This window comes from Canis lupus, chromosome 5 (genome assembly GCF_011100685.1).
Source record: "Canis lupus familiaris isolate Mischka breed German Shepherd chromosome 5, alternate assembly UU_Cfam_GSD_1.0, whole genome shotgun sequence".
In the NCBI taxonomy this organism is placed as follows: domain Eukaryota; kingdom Metazoa; phylum Chordata; class Mammalia; order Carnivora; family Canidae; genus Canis; species Canis lupus.
Window position 1 is genome coordinate 68,242,424 of NC_049226.1, and position 19,597 is coordinate 68,262,020.

Consider the following 19,597-nt stretch of genomic DNA (forward strand, 5'->3'; position numbering starts at 1 on the left):
TCAGAAGACCAGAGAGAACAGAAAAGCCAAAAATATACTGAACTTAAAAATAATCCTGCCAAATACCACCTCCTAAGTATTTCTAGCAACTATCCACCAGTTGATAGTTTTCCCAGCACAAGCACACTAGAATAAAACAGACTTCATCTTCCAGATTCCTTCACTTCCACTCCACACTTTTAACACACCAGTTAATAAATGCATCTATCCTGCCATGGCCTCAAAATGCTGACACTCCACTTTCTCAGAGTATCAGAGCCTGTTCTAATAAAACAGAGGAAACCCCAAGGTAAACAGAGTATTTTTAACGGCATTTTCCCCCCTACAAAAATGACTTACAAAAGAAGAGGAGCAGGATGTGTAATAAAAAATAAGTTAACATTCCAGGAAACAAGGCTACCTACCACCCTCAAGAAGGATGCCAATTCACCCTTGTTTTCTTAGCTGGTTTTTCATTTCATTTTTCTTTTTCTAAGTTTTTCTGAGTAAAACTTGTGTGCTCGGCCCATCTTTCATTTAGGCCCAGCAAGGAAACATTCCAGGAGCTCAACAAGGAATTCCATTTCTGCAGTCTGAGTGACCTAGTTTACGACTGGAATCAATGGATGTGCATCGGTATCCACAGCCTTTATAGAGAAGATGCCGTGAAGAGCAAAAAGCTTTCTGCCTAGGGCTTTGTGTCCACATGCTGCTTTCCTAAAATGTGGTATAAAGACCCATCTTCATGTTCCCTTCCTTTGAGTGTACAAACTTGGGAGCAACAGGCCATTCCCCAGGTTCCAAGAATAGCAGTGCCAGCAGCAGTGATTAAAACTGGTAATGGAATCAAGAAGTGTCCTCTTGGCTCCAATAGCCTGACTTTTATTCACCTGGCCTGAGGGGAAAGGTGAAGAAAGGTGCTGGTTTTTCTGGGGGAAGTGAAAACCCAGCCAATGCAATAAGGGTGAATTTTAAAAAGAAAAACCTCTGGCCGTCTGTATAAGGGTATGTGCTTAATGATGGCTACTGCACACAGGAAAGAAGTTTCCTAAATCATAAAAAATAATTCCTATCTTTGCTTTATCATTTCTCAAAAATATCAACAATCAATTTCAAAATAAAAAGCCCACCGAGGCTAGAGGCCTGGCAGAGCCATGCAAGCCAAGCTAGAAATTTCTCCCAAGTGGATTCTGGTTTTCCCCCACTGGTTATTCACAAACTAAGTGTGGACTCTTTGGGAATGCTGGCCTCAGGGGCCTTGCAATTTTGATATTCCACCTATGCACAGGTATGGCGCTGCTGTTATACCCATATATATATTCCTTCATCCGCTCTCCTGTCCCTAAGGGGTTGGCTCAAGAATGCTAACATCAGAGGTCTAATGCAGAGCTAAAGGTGTAAGACAGCCTTCTCTCCCTGCTGTCGCCTGACCTAGATCCCTCTTCCCTTCCCAAAACAGCCCAGCCCAAGGAATTGCATCTGGCAAAAACAAGTTACAGAGGCCGCGGTCTGGGGCTGGGTGTTCCCCAGAGCACACCTGACCACAGGGCTGGTGTGGAAAGACTCCAGAATAGAAAGGGGCCCACAGGCTCTAGCTCACAGTGAAGAGCACAGAAATGACTTGTTCAAGGTAGCACGACTGGCTTCTGAATCCTGTCCAACAGAGCAGTGCTGATGGCTTGTGGAGGAGCTAGTGGACGTCCTGAGGTTTATTCACCTACTGAACGGGGCTCAACCTAAGCTGTATCAGAGCAGAGAGGCCGAATTTTCCATGCCTTGAAAAGGGTGTTACTTCTTCTGCACACACAGCACTTGGGATAAGCAAAGGCCGTCTCACCAGAACACCACCTTTGTAGGATACAACGCAAGGCCTTCTGAGAGGAAATCCTGCTCTAATGAGGCCCTCTGGGTGACTGAACATTCCTTGGAGACGGCCCCAGGGCTCCTGAGTCCCATATCACGGTGGTCCTGAATAGCGCTAATGCAATAAAATAAAATCCTTCTAGAAGGACATCATGAAGAAGCAATGAGCAGCTGGCTGACAGGAATGGGAGCAGAGAAGAGCTCCAGGAGGCCCCATGTGCCCCTTTATTCAAAAGGATCCACTTCCACACTGCCTTACCTTTCCGGCTCACTCGGTTCTGGCCCCTAATATTTTTCTAGCCAGACACAAGACTTTCTTCTCTTAACAAAACATGGATTTAATTTAACGAGTCCTTTTCTTCCTACCTAGCTATAAGCTGACTGAAGGGATGTAGTGCCGATGGAGTGAGGGTGAGATGGGCTGAGGAAGCAGGGCTCACCGTGGCCGCCCAGCCCTGGGGGTGCAGCACCCTGAGCCGAGGGGCCATGCAGGGTGGGCTGGGAGTAGTCAAAGCACTAGCCAGAAACAACACAGGGAAGCCCAGGGACAAAGTGGGCACAAATGCGTGAAGGCTAGCCATCAGGTCCGAAATTTCTCAGACACATCTTATACCCTCCCCCTTCTGCAAAACAGCAAAATCCTGAAAAAGGCAAACACTAAAGTATTCCAGAAAAGCATAAACCTGATGTGTCCACCAAAAATGCCAGTGATTGGGGTCTGAACAAACTCCGCCTGGCGAGTGACTGAAGTCTTATTTCTGGGGCCCACTTGCTCCCATTCGTCCTCACTTCCTTCGCCTGGTTCTTCCTGGTCGTCTTCAGTCACCGAGTGACTTTTGGGTCCATTGGAAATAGTGAGTTCTGAAAAGGAGACAGTCTGCTTAGGCTTGCCATTGGCAACAACAGCAGCAAAATAAATTTTTAAAGAAAGGTTCTACATAAACCACCTGCAGAGTCAGCTTTTAAAACTGAAGTCAGGATGCATCCTGCATTAAGAACAAATGCAACTTGTACGTCCACCAGAGCCCTACTTGAGCGAACCACCAAAGATGGTGTGCTTGGGGCAACTGAGAAATCTGAAGGTGGACGGGAAAGGGGGCGGTACTGTGCAACCACAGCCAGTTTTCCTAATTCGGGAAAGGGCTCTGGTCCTGCATGACAGCATCTTCATCCTCAGGAAATGCAGGCTTTGGCATTTAGGGGTGAGCTAAACTATTATCTGCAACTTAATTTGTGTCACTCAGGAAACTGCGTGTGGGAACAGAAAGAAACAGCATGGCAACAAGTGAGCTGCTGCAGAATCTAGTACTAATACAGGTTTCACCAAACTATTCTCCCAGCTTTTCAGGATGTTTGATCATTTTTCTAATTAAAAGCTGAAGGGGAAAAAAAAAAAAAAAGGCAGAGGTTCTGGATATATTTTGATTTATCCAAGTAGAACATTCTCAATGGTCTATAAAATAAGCAATACAAAGATATCCAGAGTCGCCCTAGTGAGGAAGGGACACAAAGAGTCAATGACCTGGGGAAAAGCAACATACTACGTGAGCAGGTGACATCGGTTCAAAAGTAATTCCGAAGGAAAGGTCCTCACACAGTGTGGCAAATAGAGTACAACCTACTTTCATTGTTCGGTGACAGGAGCTTCTTTAGGCTGAGCATTTCCTCATGAAGTCCATTTAGAATGAAGCCTAAGTACTCCTCAGCATCTTCTTGTCGACCCTGAAAAGGCCAGACGCAAGCATGTTAATTGTAGTGATCACCATGCGAGGCCTGCAGGGAATGAATGCTGTACCTGCATATTCAGACTAGGACTCCCTTAAACTTTCAACAAGATTTAATGTAAAATGTTTCTGGAAATCACATGAGCTCTCCTTTGATCACTGAAATGGGTGGCTTGAGGCGGGAGGAGTATGGGGGAGGGACCCATTACACCTTTATGTAGGAAGGTAGAGTAGGAATTTTTATTTTTTTCTGGATTTTAGAGATTTTCTACAATATATATATATACACATTATTTTTATGATAAAAAAGTTAACAGTTGTTCTCTTGTTAACATGAAAAAGAACAGGAACTAAAGGTTGAGGCCCTCACCGCACAACCCCAGGGGTAATGGTCACCCTGGGAGTTGTGAACAGCAGCCCTGTGTGCCTCCTATTTTGGATGATGGGCAACTATTATAGGGGGAAGGACCTAAATTATAAGTGAAAAGCTCTACTGATTCATAGATTTAGCTAACAGTTTGATATACACACACATTAGCAAAATCATTTACAGATCAGTTATTTGTCTCATAATCAGTTATTTGTCTCATAATCTCGGGATTAGTTCCTATTTCATTCTTTGGAGAATAACCTTATGTTCCAAGGATTTTCAAATTCTTCTTGCAGTCTCCAGGTATGTCTGTTTGCTCCACACAGCAGCTGTTTGGTGCTGAGCATGATCTGCATGTGTGGAAAACAGCAGAAACTGGCTCAAGAAGCATGAAGAGTGCTACTGTTCTTGGAAAGGCCTGCTTGCTGGGCTGGTCCCTGGTTGGCATCTGGGAACTTGGCTTTGGGGAGGGTTCCCCCCATTCCAAGAAGTGAAAAGGGACTGTGCCGAAATCATGCAGTGTGGTTTATGGTGCACATCTGCTTTCCCTCTGCACGTCTGGAATTTTGGTTTGCGCCAGGCAGAGGATGCCTGTATGACCAGCCCTTGGTAAATCCCCTGGGCACTGAGTCTTCAATGTGCTTCTGTAGCAGACAGCATCTTCACATGTGCTGTCACATGCTGATGATACTGAGGAATTAATGTGTTCTCTGTGGTGTCCTGGGAGAGGAGCTTCAAGGTTCCCAGTGGACGTCTGACCTCGCTTCGCATCCTGCACTGTACTAAATCCTAACTGTGAGGATAACAGCTTCTGTGTCTTGTGAGTCCTTCCACTGAATCACCAAACCTGAAGGTGGTGTGGGGGACCCAACACAGCCAATATTCACGTAACTTTGAAAGACACCTCTGTCCATGAACATAACTACTAGGCAGGATCTCAGCGGGGTTCAACCACAGGATGACCCTGACCTTCACTCCTTCACCCCTGCCTCCACCTGAGCTGGGTGACCCTCCTCTAGCTTCTAAAGCATCGGTGTACACATCTATTTTAGTACTTCTCTTGCTGTCTGTCTTCTTAGATTACATATCTAATTCCCCTATTGGACAAGTGAGCTTTTTGAGGGCAGAATGCATTCCTAACATTCTCTACATTACTTATTACCTGCGAAATGTAAATTTTGAGCTAAGCACTGACAGCTACAACATGCCCAGTAAAGCATCCCTGGTGGTATCTTACTACACTGCCCTGGCCATTTACCCTTCTTCAAAACAAGGAGCTTGGATATTACTTTATTTAGCTTCAGCGGAATTGTTTTTATGATTTCCAAATCATCTCTAAGTAATTTCCCTAAGCACCATTCAATTGCTTATACTGACTCATCATAAAGTCTGCAGAAGACCCTCCTTAGCCCTTGGTCCCATGCCTTCAGAAGCAAAATGTATGACCAAAGGTGCATAGAAGAAAGCCAAGGAGGGCAGCCTGGATGGCTCAGCAGTTTAACCTTTCAGCCCAGGTTGTGATCCTGGAGACTCGGGATCGAGTCCCACGTCAGGATCCCTGCATAGAGCCTGCTTCTCCCTCTGCCTGTGTCTCTGTCTCTCTCGCATGTGCTCTGTGTCTCTCGTGAATAAATAAATAAAATAAAATTTAAAAAGAAAGCCAAGGTACTGCTAAAACATGTGAGTACAATGAAAATCTAGCTTTCCTGAACGCTGACATGACCCAGGCCTTGCACTTATGAGCTGTGTGACCTTGGACAAGGATCTCACTTTTCTTAAATGTAACAAGGAGACAATCATACCTTACTCACAGGGTTAAGTAAACTAATGGATGGAAAGCACTTTTATAAGAGTACTTGCTGCTGCACAGTAAATGAGGAATGAACTGGCTCTGATTATGATAATTATCATATTTTTAATATTCATTCAAGCAATTGACTCCATAACAAGCCTAGATCTACTGAACACCCAGCAAATCCCAGGCCTGAAAGTGCAGGATGAGCGCTGATCATGCAACAGTGCAGGCAGAGATTGGAGCGAGAGGCGAATTTTCTACTGGCTGCATGAGAGCAGTGGCAAACCTTTTCCGACAGGCTCGACTTGATAACTGTCAGAAGTCTGTAAATATACGTAGGTTCAAAAGCAGCTCCAGGGCGGATATCTCTCACGATTTTATCCCCAAGAGCTGCAATGGAAACAGAACACAGATTTTCATAAAATGAAGTCTTAAAACGAAAAGCAGCAGGATTGGGACTCCCCCTCCACCCCCACACAATCTGAGAATAGTGTAGCACCTTGCATTTTAGAAACCTTTTTTCCCAACAAGACTGAATTCATGACATTCAGTCACCTGACCCCCTGCTGTCCATATGTAATGGGCATCAGAAGACCTCATTTTCACTCACCTTGTCTGGGTTTTGGAGGTACTGGCATATTAGTAAACTCATTCATTAGCCGAACACTATAAATACGGGGGGAAAAAAAGTTTAGTACATTCTTTTAAAAAGATCTTTTACTAAAGAGCCTCAATAGCTAAGTAGACTGTTAGTATGAAGATGGAGAATTTTAAGTAACCGATGCTATAATAATGAGTTCTTAAATCTTTTCTACATAAGGTTTTGGTATATTGTGAGTAATATACACTGGTAAACACTACATTTATGTAACTAAATTTGAAGAATACAAATAAACAATGCTCCAGTTCCATTTCTGGTTAACCTCCAATAAAAGCATGAACAGTACGTTTAAAAAAAAAATAAAATTATAGGACCCATTTGCTTAACTATTTGAATTCGAATTATCAGAGGCAAAAAAAACCCAGCCCCCTAATACATTTGGAAGCACCTTACTTACAAGCTATCTATCATGGGTGTCGATGTACAAGGCCTTTGCACTTTTGAATACAGAGGAATGAACTTCATCAGGTGATACATCGGAGGGCAAGCAACCAGTGCCTGCAGCGTCTAAGTATTGGCAGTAAGGAAGTGTAAAGGAAATGAAACACACTCCAAATTTCTGAAAGACGCATTAAACCCAACGCATATAAAACTACATAAACCAAAGACACTGAAAGACTGACAGATGTAAACACAGAAAGGAATAAACCTAACAACCACGAGGATAACTGTCTTGTGATTTCGACATAGGGGTTTACTCTGCAATCAGCATTTACATACGGAAACTTGATTGGACCAAGATAAATCAATTAAAGTATTTCCAACTGTAAATGGACATGCTGCCCTACTAGTCAGGGCCATTCTAATGCAAATAAAAGTCACCTGATTCTGTCACTCACCAGTCAACAATTCATCTTTATTTGGGTCAGGAATAACTCTGTTTATAAGGTAGGCAGACTAAATAAGGAAGCAAGTCTTTGGACTCAAACTCCAGGGCAGCTGAATGAAGTCAAATGCACTGGAGAAAGGGGAAGGTGCAGCCAGCCGGCCTTGGGGACAGCACTTGAGAAGGATACAGCATTAATGTAGCACCAGTTTCCTTTATTGATCAGCCCACGGGGTTGCAATGACACTGGTTTATGTATTAGGGTTACATTCTCCAGTAACTCTGAAAGAGTGAAGAAGCATATTTAAGAAGTTAATGACATCTAGTGAATAACATGGAAGTAAACTCTTATACTCTGTGGGAGTGCTAAAAAAAAAAAAAAAAAAAACCACAAAACCCTTTGAGAGAGCACATATTCAAAGAAAAGGCACACTGTATTGAAGCTGCGTGCTGTCCAACACTGTGTACAATATTTAAGGATTAAAAATGTTTTAATGTTCTGTCCCCCCACCATCCCCCCAAACATCAACATTTACTTATCTTTCCATAGGAATGTAACTGGGGAGCACAAGAACTACTTTAACAAGAAACAGAAAAGGCTGAGATATGTTGGTAACACAGGTGACAGAGACATGAGAGACACAGGCTTCCCCCCTGCACACTGCTGGCGAGGCAGGCCTTGCAAACAGCGCAGGTCATCAGACACCAGCTATGGAGGAAGGAGTTCACGGGCAGGACCCGAGCCCTCAACTAGTGCATACTCCCAGCACCCACCATGGCACCTAACATATCACAGTGATCTCTGTGCAGTGAGGGACAATACACCTTTCTGGGACAACTGTCTCATACTAACTAAATTGTATTTTTCATTAGAATTCCAATTTGTGGAATGTTTTGTGTGCCAGAATGCCCTTACTCCATTGAGAAATACATTTATCCTCAGATGCATCCTCTGACATCCCTCTTCTCTACGGTCTTCTCTGCATTCAGATGTGAATGCCATCTTCATATAATGCTTTAATACTTTAATTAGATGCTTTAAATATTTTTGTTCAGAAATGCTTTAAAACAAGGCAAAGCTTCGATGTGTCCCATTATGAGTCTTGTACCAGTGACAGCCACAACTTATGAACATCTTCCACATTCAGCAAGTGCTTTACAACTTATACTTGCTATGTGGCTACACCTAATCCCTACTAATCCAGAAGAACTACCATTAAGGAAACAGAATCTCTGAAATGTTAACTAGCTTGCCTGGGATCACTCAGGAGATATGCAGCACAGCCAGCACCTGAAATCTGTGATCTGTGGCCATTCCACACTGCTTCCCTTTACTTTTAAATTGTGTACCAGAAAAGAAAAAGTAAGTGTATATATAATGCCAGTATCCATTCAAGGCACAATTGAAACAAAAGCAGTTTTTCATTTATAAAATACAGCTGGACTGGCAGGTCTCAGACTTCAGCGTTAACTCAAGGAATTACTTTGCAAAATTCTAACATCCACATGCACACACTCCCTGAGAGTAATGCCCTCTGAGAGTAAATGCCCCCTTTCCTCTAAGGAAGCACAGAAAATAATTTTCCCATTTATAAAAAGTAAAGCATTACAGGCTCAAGAAAACCCAATGGGATCTATTCAGTCAGTCTGGACTTAAAAAGCTCTTGTCATCTCTCTCCTACTACGGGGCACAGTAGTCGGCCACAGGGAGGACCACGTCACTTACAGAACTGAACTATAAGCTCCATTTGAGAGCCCCCAGTGCAGACAGCACCAGGTATGTAGTGGACACTGTGCTGGGGGCATCATCTGCACTGTTCATAATCATCCTCACAACCCTGTTAAGGAGACACTGTTACCCTCCTCACTTTACAAGAGGTGAGAAAACACAGGTCCAGAGAGTTATGGAACTGGTACAGGTTGTGCACCTGAGCAGACATGTGACCTGGTTTGCTTTTCCTCTCAATAGTTAACAGGCTCCACTCTACAACCCTTTCACTCAAAGGTTTCCGTACTAACATGCCCCGTGGACTTGAGACCTCCTACTTACAATGGAGTGGTACATTTGTCTTTGGGGCATGTTGTCACAACAGTCCATACTCTCCAGTGTGTGCCACAGATTGGCAATTATTCTGAATAAAAAATTCTGTGCATTTTCAAATAAGCACCAATCCCAAAACTCTAGCATGACCCCATGAATCTTTGCCATAGCACTTTTATTTATTTATTTTTTTAATTTTTATTTATTTATGATAGAGAGAGAGAGAGAGAGAGAGAGAGAGAGGACATAGGCAGAGGGAGAAGCAGGCTCCATGCACCGGGAGCCCGACGTGGGATTCAATCCCGGGTCTCCAGGATCGCGCCCTGGGCCAAAGGCAGGCGCTAAACTGCTGCGCCACCCGGGGATCCCGCCATAGCACTTTTATAGGTACAGACAGCAATATCAAGTTTTCACATAACTGTTAAGACTCAAAATCAACTGCCCTCCACAACGACATGCTGCCATTCGCTGAGCCCTGCCTGGGCACCAGGTCCTGGAAGCACAGAGGTGGCTAAGAGATGGCCCTGCTGCAGGAGAGCCTGTAGAGGGGTGAAGAAGGGGAAACCCAGTGCATGCTAAGCTGAAGGGGGATCAGTGGAGGAGATGCTCTCAGCCAAATGCACAGACTGGAGAAACCCTGAGGCAGCCAGGACCCAATGACAGCAAACCGTAGCTGATACCATAAGATCCCTGGCTGGGGTGATAGTGTCTTCCACGCAGTGGAGTAGGTTTCTTTTTGTTTTTGTACAATGGTGAGATCACAAGTTCAGTTTGGGAGGCACTGATAAGAGGTACCCAGATTATACACACTCACACACAGAGTCCCATAGCTGGGGGCTGGCAGTGTACATCCTGACAACCCATACACCTCAAGAGGAGTGATGTGTCAGGAGTGGAGCGCTAAGCACTACCCGTGTCTGAGTGGCAAGCCACGAAGCAGCTGTAACCATCATCTAGAAGGACAGGGCAGTTTGTGTTCACAGTGGAGGCAGAAGCAGGTTCTCGGGCCCCAAGGAGGGAAGTTGCGCCTGCCTGAGGCAGGATGGGGTCACTAAGAGGCTCACAGGATTGTGGGAGGGAGAGGGCTAGGGAAGGGCAGACTCACCACAGTTTATAGTGGGGAAAGACAGGAAACAGCAACCTCCATTTCAGATGAAAAGGAAGGAGGCAACATCTCTTAAGGTGGGTGCAAGAGCAAAGAAAGATGTGGGGTGGCTTAGTGACAGTAATCCCTGTTCAGTACAGACACTGATGGAAAATGGAAAGAAAATGACCAGGGACTGAAATAAAAGATCTGAAACTTCCCTCTCTTGTTAACTGTCTCAACAGACTCAAAACCATGTTTATAGTTAGTCAAAAGTACTTTGAATCTTGTTAAATTTTTTAAAAAATCACTTATGACAAGGCCAACTCCACTCTCAAGAGGGAAACAGGTGCAAAAATATCCAGAACTGCTCTAAGCTCCACTGGAAAACGCATGTCCTCTTAGGTTTGTACTGAGCTACATGCCCAGAGTAATGTGCACACCTGCAGGCTGAGATACTCGAGCCCTATAGAATCAGAGAAGATACCCAATTTAAAGTTGACTATTAGCTGACTTCTTTCCAACGCTGAACTGAGAAGCACTGTGTATTGGTTGGACAGAAAGCTTTAGTTTCTACATCAACCCTTCCCTTGAAGCAATGCCAGCTTCTGGCCATTGATTTCGGTTCACTTATTTTAAGGAACAGGCAGGAAAAAAGCCATTTCAGATTAGCTTCTACAATCTTAAACTCAAGTCTCTCAGCATCACCCAGTGGTTTGTTCAGTAACTACAAGTAACAGAACATTCCAAATAGCCAACCATCCACAAAATGAACATAGCAAAACTCACTTAATGTAGAACAAAAGGACACTCGGGACATTTACTAGAGAATGTACTGAACTAGCTTTAAGTCTTTAAAATAAAGAGCCTCTGGTACAGGGGAGCCTGGTGGCACAGTCAGTTGAGCAGCCAACTCGATTTTAGCTCAAGTCATGATCTTGGGGTCCCAGGATCGAGCCCCCCTTGACTTTGCACTCGGTGAGGAGTCTGCTTGAGATGCTCTCTCTCCCTCTGCTCTTTCCCCTGCTCTCTCTCTCTCTCACATAAATAAATCTTAAAAAAAAAAAAAAGAGTTTCTTGTACAATATTTATAAGTTTGTAGATTAGTATCTTTATAGACTCAGAACATATGAAGAAACACTGAACAATCTAAATTTTCCCTAATCATTATGCTGCTATTCTAGAAAACCTTTCTCTACACTGGCATAAAATAAAATAGATTATTGCTCTGTCATTAGGGTCTTAAAAGGAGCCTCAACACTACTCTCAAGGTTAAGACGGACTGGCTGGAATGGAACAACCTTCCCTGAAGGCACCTAGAGAAGGACATGGCATCTCTCTGTGGCAGCAGGCACCATGGACTCCACCCTCTATCAGAGGCATCTCCTCCTTCCAGACAACTCCCTCACACTGCCCACTGCTCTGCTGAGTCCTCTCTGTCCAAGAAACAAACTTCAGGCCTTCTTTGTCCCAGCTTCATCCTGCCATCCCTATTGGTTCTAGTGGCTCTCCTACTGGCCCTTGGCCCACAACACCCTCTGCAAAAATCACTGCTCTTTCTGTAGACATCTGTTCCTTTTCTATCTTATTCCTTAGACAACACTCATAACAAGGCCAATCATTACTCACTGACTGAGACAGTGGGTGGCCTACACAAAGAATTTATTAAGAGCACTGGGGATGAATTAAACATCTGGAGACTAAAGTTGTTGGTTATGGTAAATGACCCAGTGGACTCTGATGGTCATTCTATCACATTGTTCAGAGAGCCTCCAGGTGCCCCTGTGAAGGAGACTCAAGGCAGGAACCCAGAAAGACAAACCAGACAATCAGGGTTCAAAGCCTGGCTCTGCCACTTCATTCATTTTGCAACCTGGAACAGAAGATGTGGCTCCTCCCTTGTAACAGAGCCAACAAGCTGTACCATGCATGGCTGCAGCAAAGACACAAGATAATGCAAGAAGTGTACAGAGAACACCGAACAGGATGGCCAGCTTGTTATAGGTGCTGATAATCCTTATTAGAAAATGAAGAACTGGGACACCTGGTGGCTCAGTTAAGTGTCCAGCTCTTGATTTCAGCTCCGGTCTTAATCTCAGGGTCCTAGGATGAAGCCCCACATCAAACCCCCCGTTGGGCACTGCATCAGCACAGAGTCTGCTTAAGGGTTTCTCTCCCTCCCCCTCTACTCCCCCCCCCCACTACTGCTTGCTGTCTAAATAAATCTTTCTTTTAAAAAGATTTATTCATGAGAGACACAGAGAGAGGCAGAGACATAGGCAGAAGGAGAAGTAGGCTCCCTACAGGAAGCCCGATGTGGGACTCCATCCCAGGACCCCAGGCATCCCAATTAATAAATTTTTAAAAAAGAACTGATGCAGATAGGAAGAGAAAGAAAAAGGAAATTTATGGAAAACTTTGAGTGAATCAACAACTTTCAGTACTCTAAGAAGTTAAATTACTTAAAATTAAGTATTGAACATTTTGTGAATATATACGGTTCCATTTCAAAAGATACAAAAGCTTGAAAGGGACGCCTGGGTGGCTCAGTGGTTGAGCGTCTACCTTGGCTCAGGTCGTGATCCTGGAGACCCGGGATAGAGTCCCACGTCAGGCTCTCTGCATGGAGCCTGCTTCTCCCTCTGCCTATGTCTCTGCCCCTCTCTCTCACTCATGAATAAATAAATAAAATCTTAAAAAAAAAAAAAAGATTAAATATCTTGTCTAGGATTTTCTCTTAAGAAACAAATATCCAAACAATGTAAAGTTTTGGTTTTGTAACATAGTATACATTATAGGCCTTTCCTCCTAAAGAATTTCAATAACCATAAACTGAGCCAGACATCAATACTCGACAAAATCTGTCAGCGTGTTCCTCTTTTCCTACCTAGTGAAACACGCGCACACACAGATAATCCTAACCCTTTTCCATAATCACTTGTCACTATTACTGAACCCTGATAAAATGAATGAATCCTGCTACTATAATTCAAGTGGATCATTCTGGATTTGCAGACAAGCCAATATGAAAACTTTTAATGTTTTGGTAAACTCTTGCCTCCGGTTCCATCTACCATTGTATTATCTTAAAGTTCAATAAGCATTGTAATTACTGAGGTCAAAAGAATTTAAAGTGAGCAGGGTGATGCCAAAGGAGAAAAGACAAGGTACATCCTGAGCTTGAAGTCTGAAGACAGATCTGTGCTGCAGTCATCACTGCTGGTTCTCTATTTTACCTTCTTTTAGGGCAAATAATCAGAAGCTGATTGTAACAACAGACTTCTCCTCCAGAGACCTTCTTTCCAATTCATTACTGTCAGTGTAATTTACCACTCAGACCCACTGAGACAGCAACCTCAGGAGGATGGCCTCCTCAATCCACCCTTCTCATAACAATATAACGGGAAAGGCACGGTAAGCCAGAATGACTCCATATCACATGAAAGGTACAAAACTGATACTGCTGTCTTCACTTTTGAAACAGCTTACGCATTAAGTGGCTGAGTTAAAATTCAACTTTCTTATGAAATCTGCCAGTGTATAAAAAAACCTGAGTTGGTTAACAGTCTTTCTTGTATTTCAAGACATACTCATGTTGCTAACATATACTGCCACAAATCATTCCACTGAAATGATTTACAAACTCAGTGGAACTTTTAAGTCAATATAAGGTAAGAGTATTTTATGCATCAAATTTTGTTTTCCTAAAATTAGGATATAGAGGTTGTATTACCATTTAAAATGTATGAAAATACAAGGTACAGAACTTTCCTTAATACTTAAGGCCCAAGAACTGGCGTGTAATTGACATTCTGATGCTGCTGACTTGCTCTTCCAGCATCTTCCTCAACTATCCACAACATCCTGTGTTTTTGTTTTCCTTGTTATATTACTTTGAAAGAACACGTGCTAGCTTGGTTACCTAGTCAAGTGGAAGACAGCAAAGTGACCAAAATGTACCACTGTCCACTGGCTGTAGATCAACATATGCTCTATAGGTGGAGGGTTCTCAATTAGTTCTAGAAGTAGAGACACTAGAAATACTAACAAGAACATATACACACTGAGTCAGATATGGACTGAACTCCCCACCCACAGGCATGGATTCCTACAAACAGGTGCTGTGTCTTTTCAGCTTACGGTATGCTACACTATCACTACCACTGCTACTTTGGACATTCTGAAAAGGAAATGCAAAAGATTTAAAAAGTCATCTCCCAAGAAAGAGGGAAGTATAAATATGATTTATAAGCTACCAAAAAGTGATCAATCACAAGGTATATATTTCTTTACATTTAAAATAAATATGGATACGGGAATTCATTTTTCTGAGCAGATCCAACTCGTAATAATTTTGTTGCTCTCTCCAGGAATAAATGTTAGGTATGTAACTACAGTGCAAAATCATATATCAAATAGGTTTTGACTAAAATCCATCCATAATAAATGGTATGAGCAGGTACTTTAATTTCCTCAGATTTTCTCAGAGCTGTCAAAGACCTGTTTACTTCATCTCTTTCCACTGGAATTTTAATTCATTTTATTTGGGCTTTTAGCTCAGTCCTTCTCCTTGCCCACCATTGATTAATATTCCTTTAAAACAAAATACATTGATGCAAGATATTAAAAGAAAAACATAAAATACAAAACAGCTCTATTTGTAATTCAAAAGCATTTGATACAATTTAAGTTTGGGATATGACAAATGTTTCTCAGTAAAAACCCAGGAAAAGTTAAACGTTCACAAGGATGCAAACGCTGTATTGTGAAGATCACATGGGCCAAAAGAGCATAGGCACCAATGACCCCCAGGCTATTTGTGTTCATCACACTTACTCTTGAATGTGGCCACATCTAATCTTTTGCAACCACTTTCAAACATAAGCTACTAAGATTTTGAAATTTCTTTTTCTTACCTCCTGGTCCAGCTGTTCCTACTACAAAGTGGCAAATACTTCCTCTCAGGCTAACAATAACTACTCATTGAAACCCAGACCCCTCTGCACGCCCAGGTAGGCTTCTGTGTAGGTGCCCATCTCCTGCAGGGCTGTGGAAGGCACACAGTGCGTTGGGATAAGTGCTCTTCCCTTCCAATCCCTTAAATCAGAGTTCACACTTAAGAAGAAACAGCCAAGGGAACGAAATGTTGACAATCTACACCAGGAAGGTGAAAGCAGAACCTGCTAAAGTAACAGGATAAACAGTTACAAGTAATCACAAGATGGCTGTATTTCTGTTCAAAATGCCTTATATGGTGTTCTCATCTTTATTTATAGCTGGTCTGTCCCCCAAATTTGTATTTCACTGGTGGTTATACAAAAATTAGCTGGCATTTATGAAGCACAGACTTAATGATAGGGCAAAGAATCCAGAAATATGGACGTCCAAATTAAACGAACCTGGGCTTCAAAAAAAAAAAAAAAAAGGGATCAACTGTGGATACTGACATTATTCTAAAAATTCAAAAAAGAATAAACTTGATGACTAAACTGCTCCCTTCTGCCTCTTTCCCCAAAGTTAATAAATGTAATAATAAACATAAAAATTACTCTTCTAGTAGAACCAGTTAGATCCTAAGGCTAATTCTACGATAACAAATGTCAATCAACAGATCTTTTAATGGAACTAGAATCTCACACAGTTAAATGCAGTTTAAAACAAGTGGGCCTATGCTTACAAGCATGCTCATTCAAGGGAAGTTTGTAGTGAATCTTATTTATAACAAACTGAATACTATTCATCACTTTTATAAATTAAACCTCTATGTAGGAGAATATGACAAAGAGGAAAAATCCCAAGCAGTACTACTTCACCTAAGCTGTGTGTGATCCCAAAAGTCATTTAGCCAGGGCCTCTGGTGCGTGGTTTTACAGGAAGCAACACTCAAAACTGTCAGCAGTTACGTTCCATATTCCTAAGGTTCCATAAAAAGGCTCAAAAGAATGAAGTATTTTTTAAAAACTACACTTTTGCTCGGATAATTAAAACATCTTCTTAACTGGACCAATCAAACTAGGATTAAGGAAATCAACCTGCTGGGAGCACCATCTCAATTCAAAAATACTTGAGACTATGCCTGGTGGTGCTCTCCCCCAATACAATTAACTGAGAGCCCTCCAGAGCAGTTTACCTGCACGTTAACAGATTTCAGCAGGTTAGATTTTAACAAACATACAAGATAGCAGACTAGGCGTCAAACCACATTTAAAGTTACAGGACTAAAAATATTTCAAAACATTTAAAATGAATTTTTTCTTATTTTAAATGAATACTGAGAAAATTTCCCAGAAATCGGAGGTTTTTTTCTTTTGTGAAATAATTTTTAGGAACAAAAGTAGAACACCTTCATAACTTTGACTTTAGAAGGCAAATTTTTAAAAGCATCCCACTAATGCATTTCTCATATTGAGGTTAAAATATTGGCCCAGGTTGTTGCAGTTTTTCTTCTCCTGTCAAGGGCTGACCTTGGTGTTCTACAACTGAGTAATAAAATCCATTAACTCAATCCAAAATAGACAATAATAAGAAAAAAGCCCGAATGCTTTCTTACATCTAAGAAATACAGAAAAGAAACAGTGCGAAAGGAGTCTAAATCAAGGATTACATAGCAAATGTACACGAAGGTGTTAACACAGGACAAGTACATTCAGTCACCTGCTGGAGCAAAATTACTGGATCAAAAGCACTCTGTCAACAGAGAAGGACTGATGGTAATAGACATGGACTGTTCACCTAACATAAAGGTAGGAACTGCACCCAACCCCACCCCACCCCGACCCACACTATACTTAGACATCCTTTTCCTTCTAGACAGATAGCATTTAAGATACAGACATTCTTGAGAAATTCCTATGAACACACCGACTGCTGCTTTGGGTAACAATCTAGCACAAATTATCAGCCCAGACAGCCTCAGATCTGCGCCCATCTTCACTTCCGACCTGTATCTTTTGAACTATACCTGCAATCTTTATGGCTACAGGATCCTCTGAAACTGGAACAAGCCCTTCTTTGACTTCAATCTGCTTTTCAGAGACCAGGGGAGATGTGGCAGGAGGGGAATACTTAGTTTCCACAGAAGCCACAGGTGAAGAGGAAGAGGGCTTAGAATCATGAAAAAGGCTGGCCCATGACTTAGGCTGGCTGGTGGGAGCAGTGCCCGCCACAGAGGCCGGGGTGTCGGCAGCAGGGGAAGTGCTCTCGGCCTTAGCTGGGTCCGAGTCCGTGCTCTCCACAGTGTGCAACTCGACTCCGTTGGCAGCTGAGCCCTCACCGGAGGATTCAAGTATTTGTCCGTTAGCAACTCCAAGGTTTTCAGTAGTATGAGTTCCCATGTAAGGCTGAGCCACAGCTGTCCTCAACAGGCTGTCCCTGCCAGCCTCCGTAGAGAGGCAGGACTGTTCCAAGTCAGCCCCGTGGCAGCCCTCAGGCTGCCCTGCAGTCCTGGTATCACCATCGAGGGCTCCAGGGAAAGGCCCACCAGGCACAGCGTCACTGACGAAGTCCGTGGAATCCTGAGGGCTGCTACAAGTCCTGGGCGTCCCCGATGGGGGCACCTCACCCACTAACTCTGCATCCTCTGAGCCTACGATGTTTGGGACTGCCGAATTGGCGTGGCCATTGACCAGGGCTTCCGTGGGAATACTACCCTCACCACCATCTTTCAAGTAACTGTAATATCCTGGGGGACGTTTTTTCTTCTTTTTACGCTCCCTTTGTCCAAGACCACCCGAAACACCATCACTTTCTAAAACTTCAACCTCCGCGCTAGAACTGCCATCCAGGGCAAGGGCAGAGCCTGGGTACTGGCAGTCAACTGAGCTGTAGGTAGCTTCTTTATCTAGGTCATCAGGGGGTTTTTTGGAAGTTGTGCAACTGAGAATAAATTCAGGGGCCTGAGGATTCAATGTGCTTGAAATACTGTAGTTGGGAGTTCTCGGCAAAGTGTCATTGGGTTCAATTACTTCATTAACACCAAATTCAATTCTCTGATATTCTTGTCCTGTTTAGAAAAAAAAATGATCAGTCAATATGCCATTAGTTACAAACACAGCTACACAAACTATAAAAGTCTCAATAATTATTTTCTTTCTGAAACTAAATCCTTAAAGTCTTCTAATTAACACAGCTAGGACAGTTCATTTCTGTGGCAAATAATTTGCCAAAAATAAACAGTAACTATAAAACCATATTTAATTTTAGAGCTAGAAAACCAGAAGACTGTATTCATTTTTCGCTCTTAGAGTGGCTAAGGGAGACTTTCAAGAGGTCAAAACGTAAATGAAATAATAAAAAGCACGTCATATTCTGCCTAAAAACACCCCTCAATGAAATCTGATTTTACTGGCTTATTTTCTGACTGAAACTAGGGTATATGTATTTTGGACAATTTAAAAAGAAAATCATTACTAATACCTTAGGCATTTAAAGTTATTACTCTATTTATGGCTTCTCTAACTAGTGATTGAGTCATGCAGAAAGTATGCACTACACCAAGAATTCCCCTCTCTATAAAGGTGTTCTTCAGAGGCACTCTCTGGAACCCTCCATCTCCTGATCTTCTCCACTGACAACCCTCCCTAAAGTCTGAAGAGGGCCTGACGTAAGTGCATGTCAATGTACATTAATGAGTTCACAGTGGGTCAATTCCATGGGTAGTGAAAATACTTTCAAAAATACCAAGACAATTAGGACTGCAACCTCTGAAAATTCTCTTTGGAATACTTCGGTACTGGCTACTGCCAACTGGCTATTGGGAGTACAGACAATCTACACATTCCACCCGTTACAAAATGTACATTTTTTTCCTGGTTCACATTTCTAAAATTTGATTAAGTTATAGAATCAGCTGCATCTTTCAAGAGACGTCAAGCATCAGTGTCATCTGATATCTGATGAAACAGTTAAAATTCTGAAGCAAAGGACACATGCCTTTTCATTATCTGTAATGCATAACTGAAGATCTCCCTGAGTCTAGCACAAGAGGCTGACTTCTTTTAATGGCAAATACTTAAGAGAAAAAAAAAATTCATACTACCAAAAGAACTGTGCTCTATTACAAATAACTGAGTGTTTTTCACTTTGGAAGTCTTTTAAAAAGCAGCCCCCTAGAGGGGACCATTATGTGCAAGGTAGCTGCGGAAGGGATGCCATCAGTCTCCCAATTCTTCATCTGTTTTGTGATCATACGCGGGTGTGTGTGTGTGTGTGTGTGTGTGTGCAATAGGACACCTTCCCAACTACAAGAAGTTCCT

General features: G+C 42.6%; 1 protein-coding gene across 1 annotated transcript in view; it reads right to left on the reverse strand.

The window, feature by feature from the left end:
- The window catches only part of USP10 (ubiquitin specific peptidase 10), a 72,579-nt gene that overhangs the window by 8,363 nt on the left and 44,619 nt on the right, over positions 1-19,597 (reverse strand). Inside the window, exons 4-10 of the mRNA XM_038538136.1 lie at positions 17,305-18,345; positions 7,409-7,500; positions 6,790-6,899; positions 6,342-6,397; positions 6,018-6,121; positions 3,465-3,564; positions 2,526-2,703 (exon numbers count right to left, since the gene is read on the reverse strand). Of these exons, the coding sequence (XP_038394064.1) occupies positions 2,526-2,703; positions 3,465-3,564; positions 6,018-6,121; positions 6,342-6,397; positions 6,790-6,899; positions 7,409-7,500; positions 17,305-18,345 (1,681 nt within the window). The remainder of the gene's footprint in view (positions 1-2,525; positions 2,704-3,464; positions 3,565-6,017; positions 6,122-6,341; positions 6,398-6,789; positions 6,900-7,408; positions 7,501-17,304; positions 18,346-19,597) is intronic.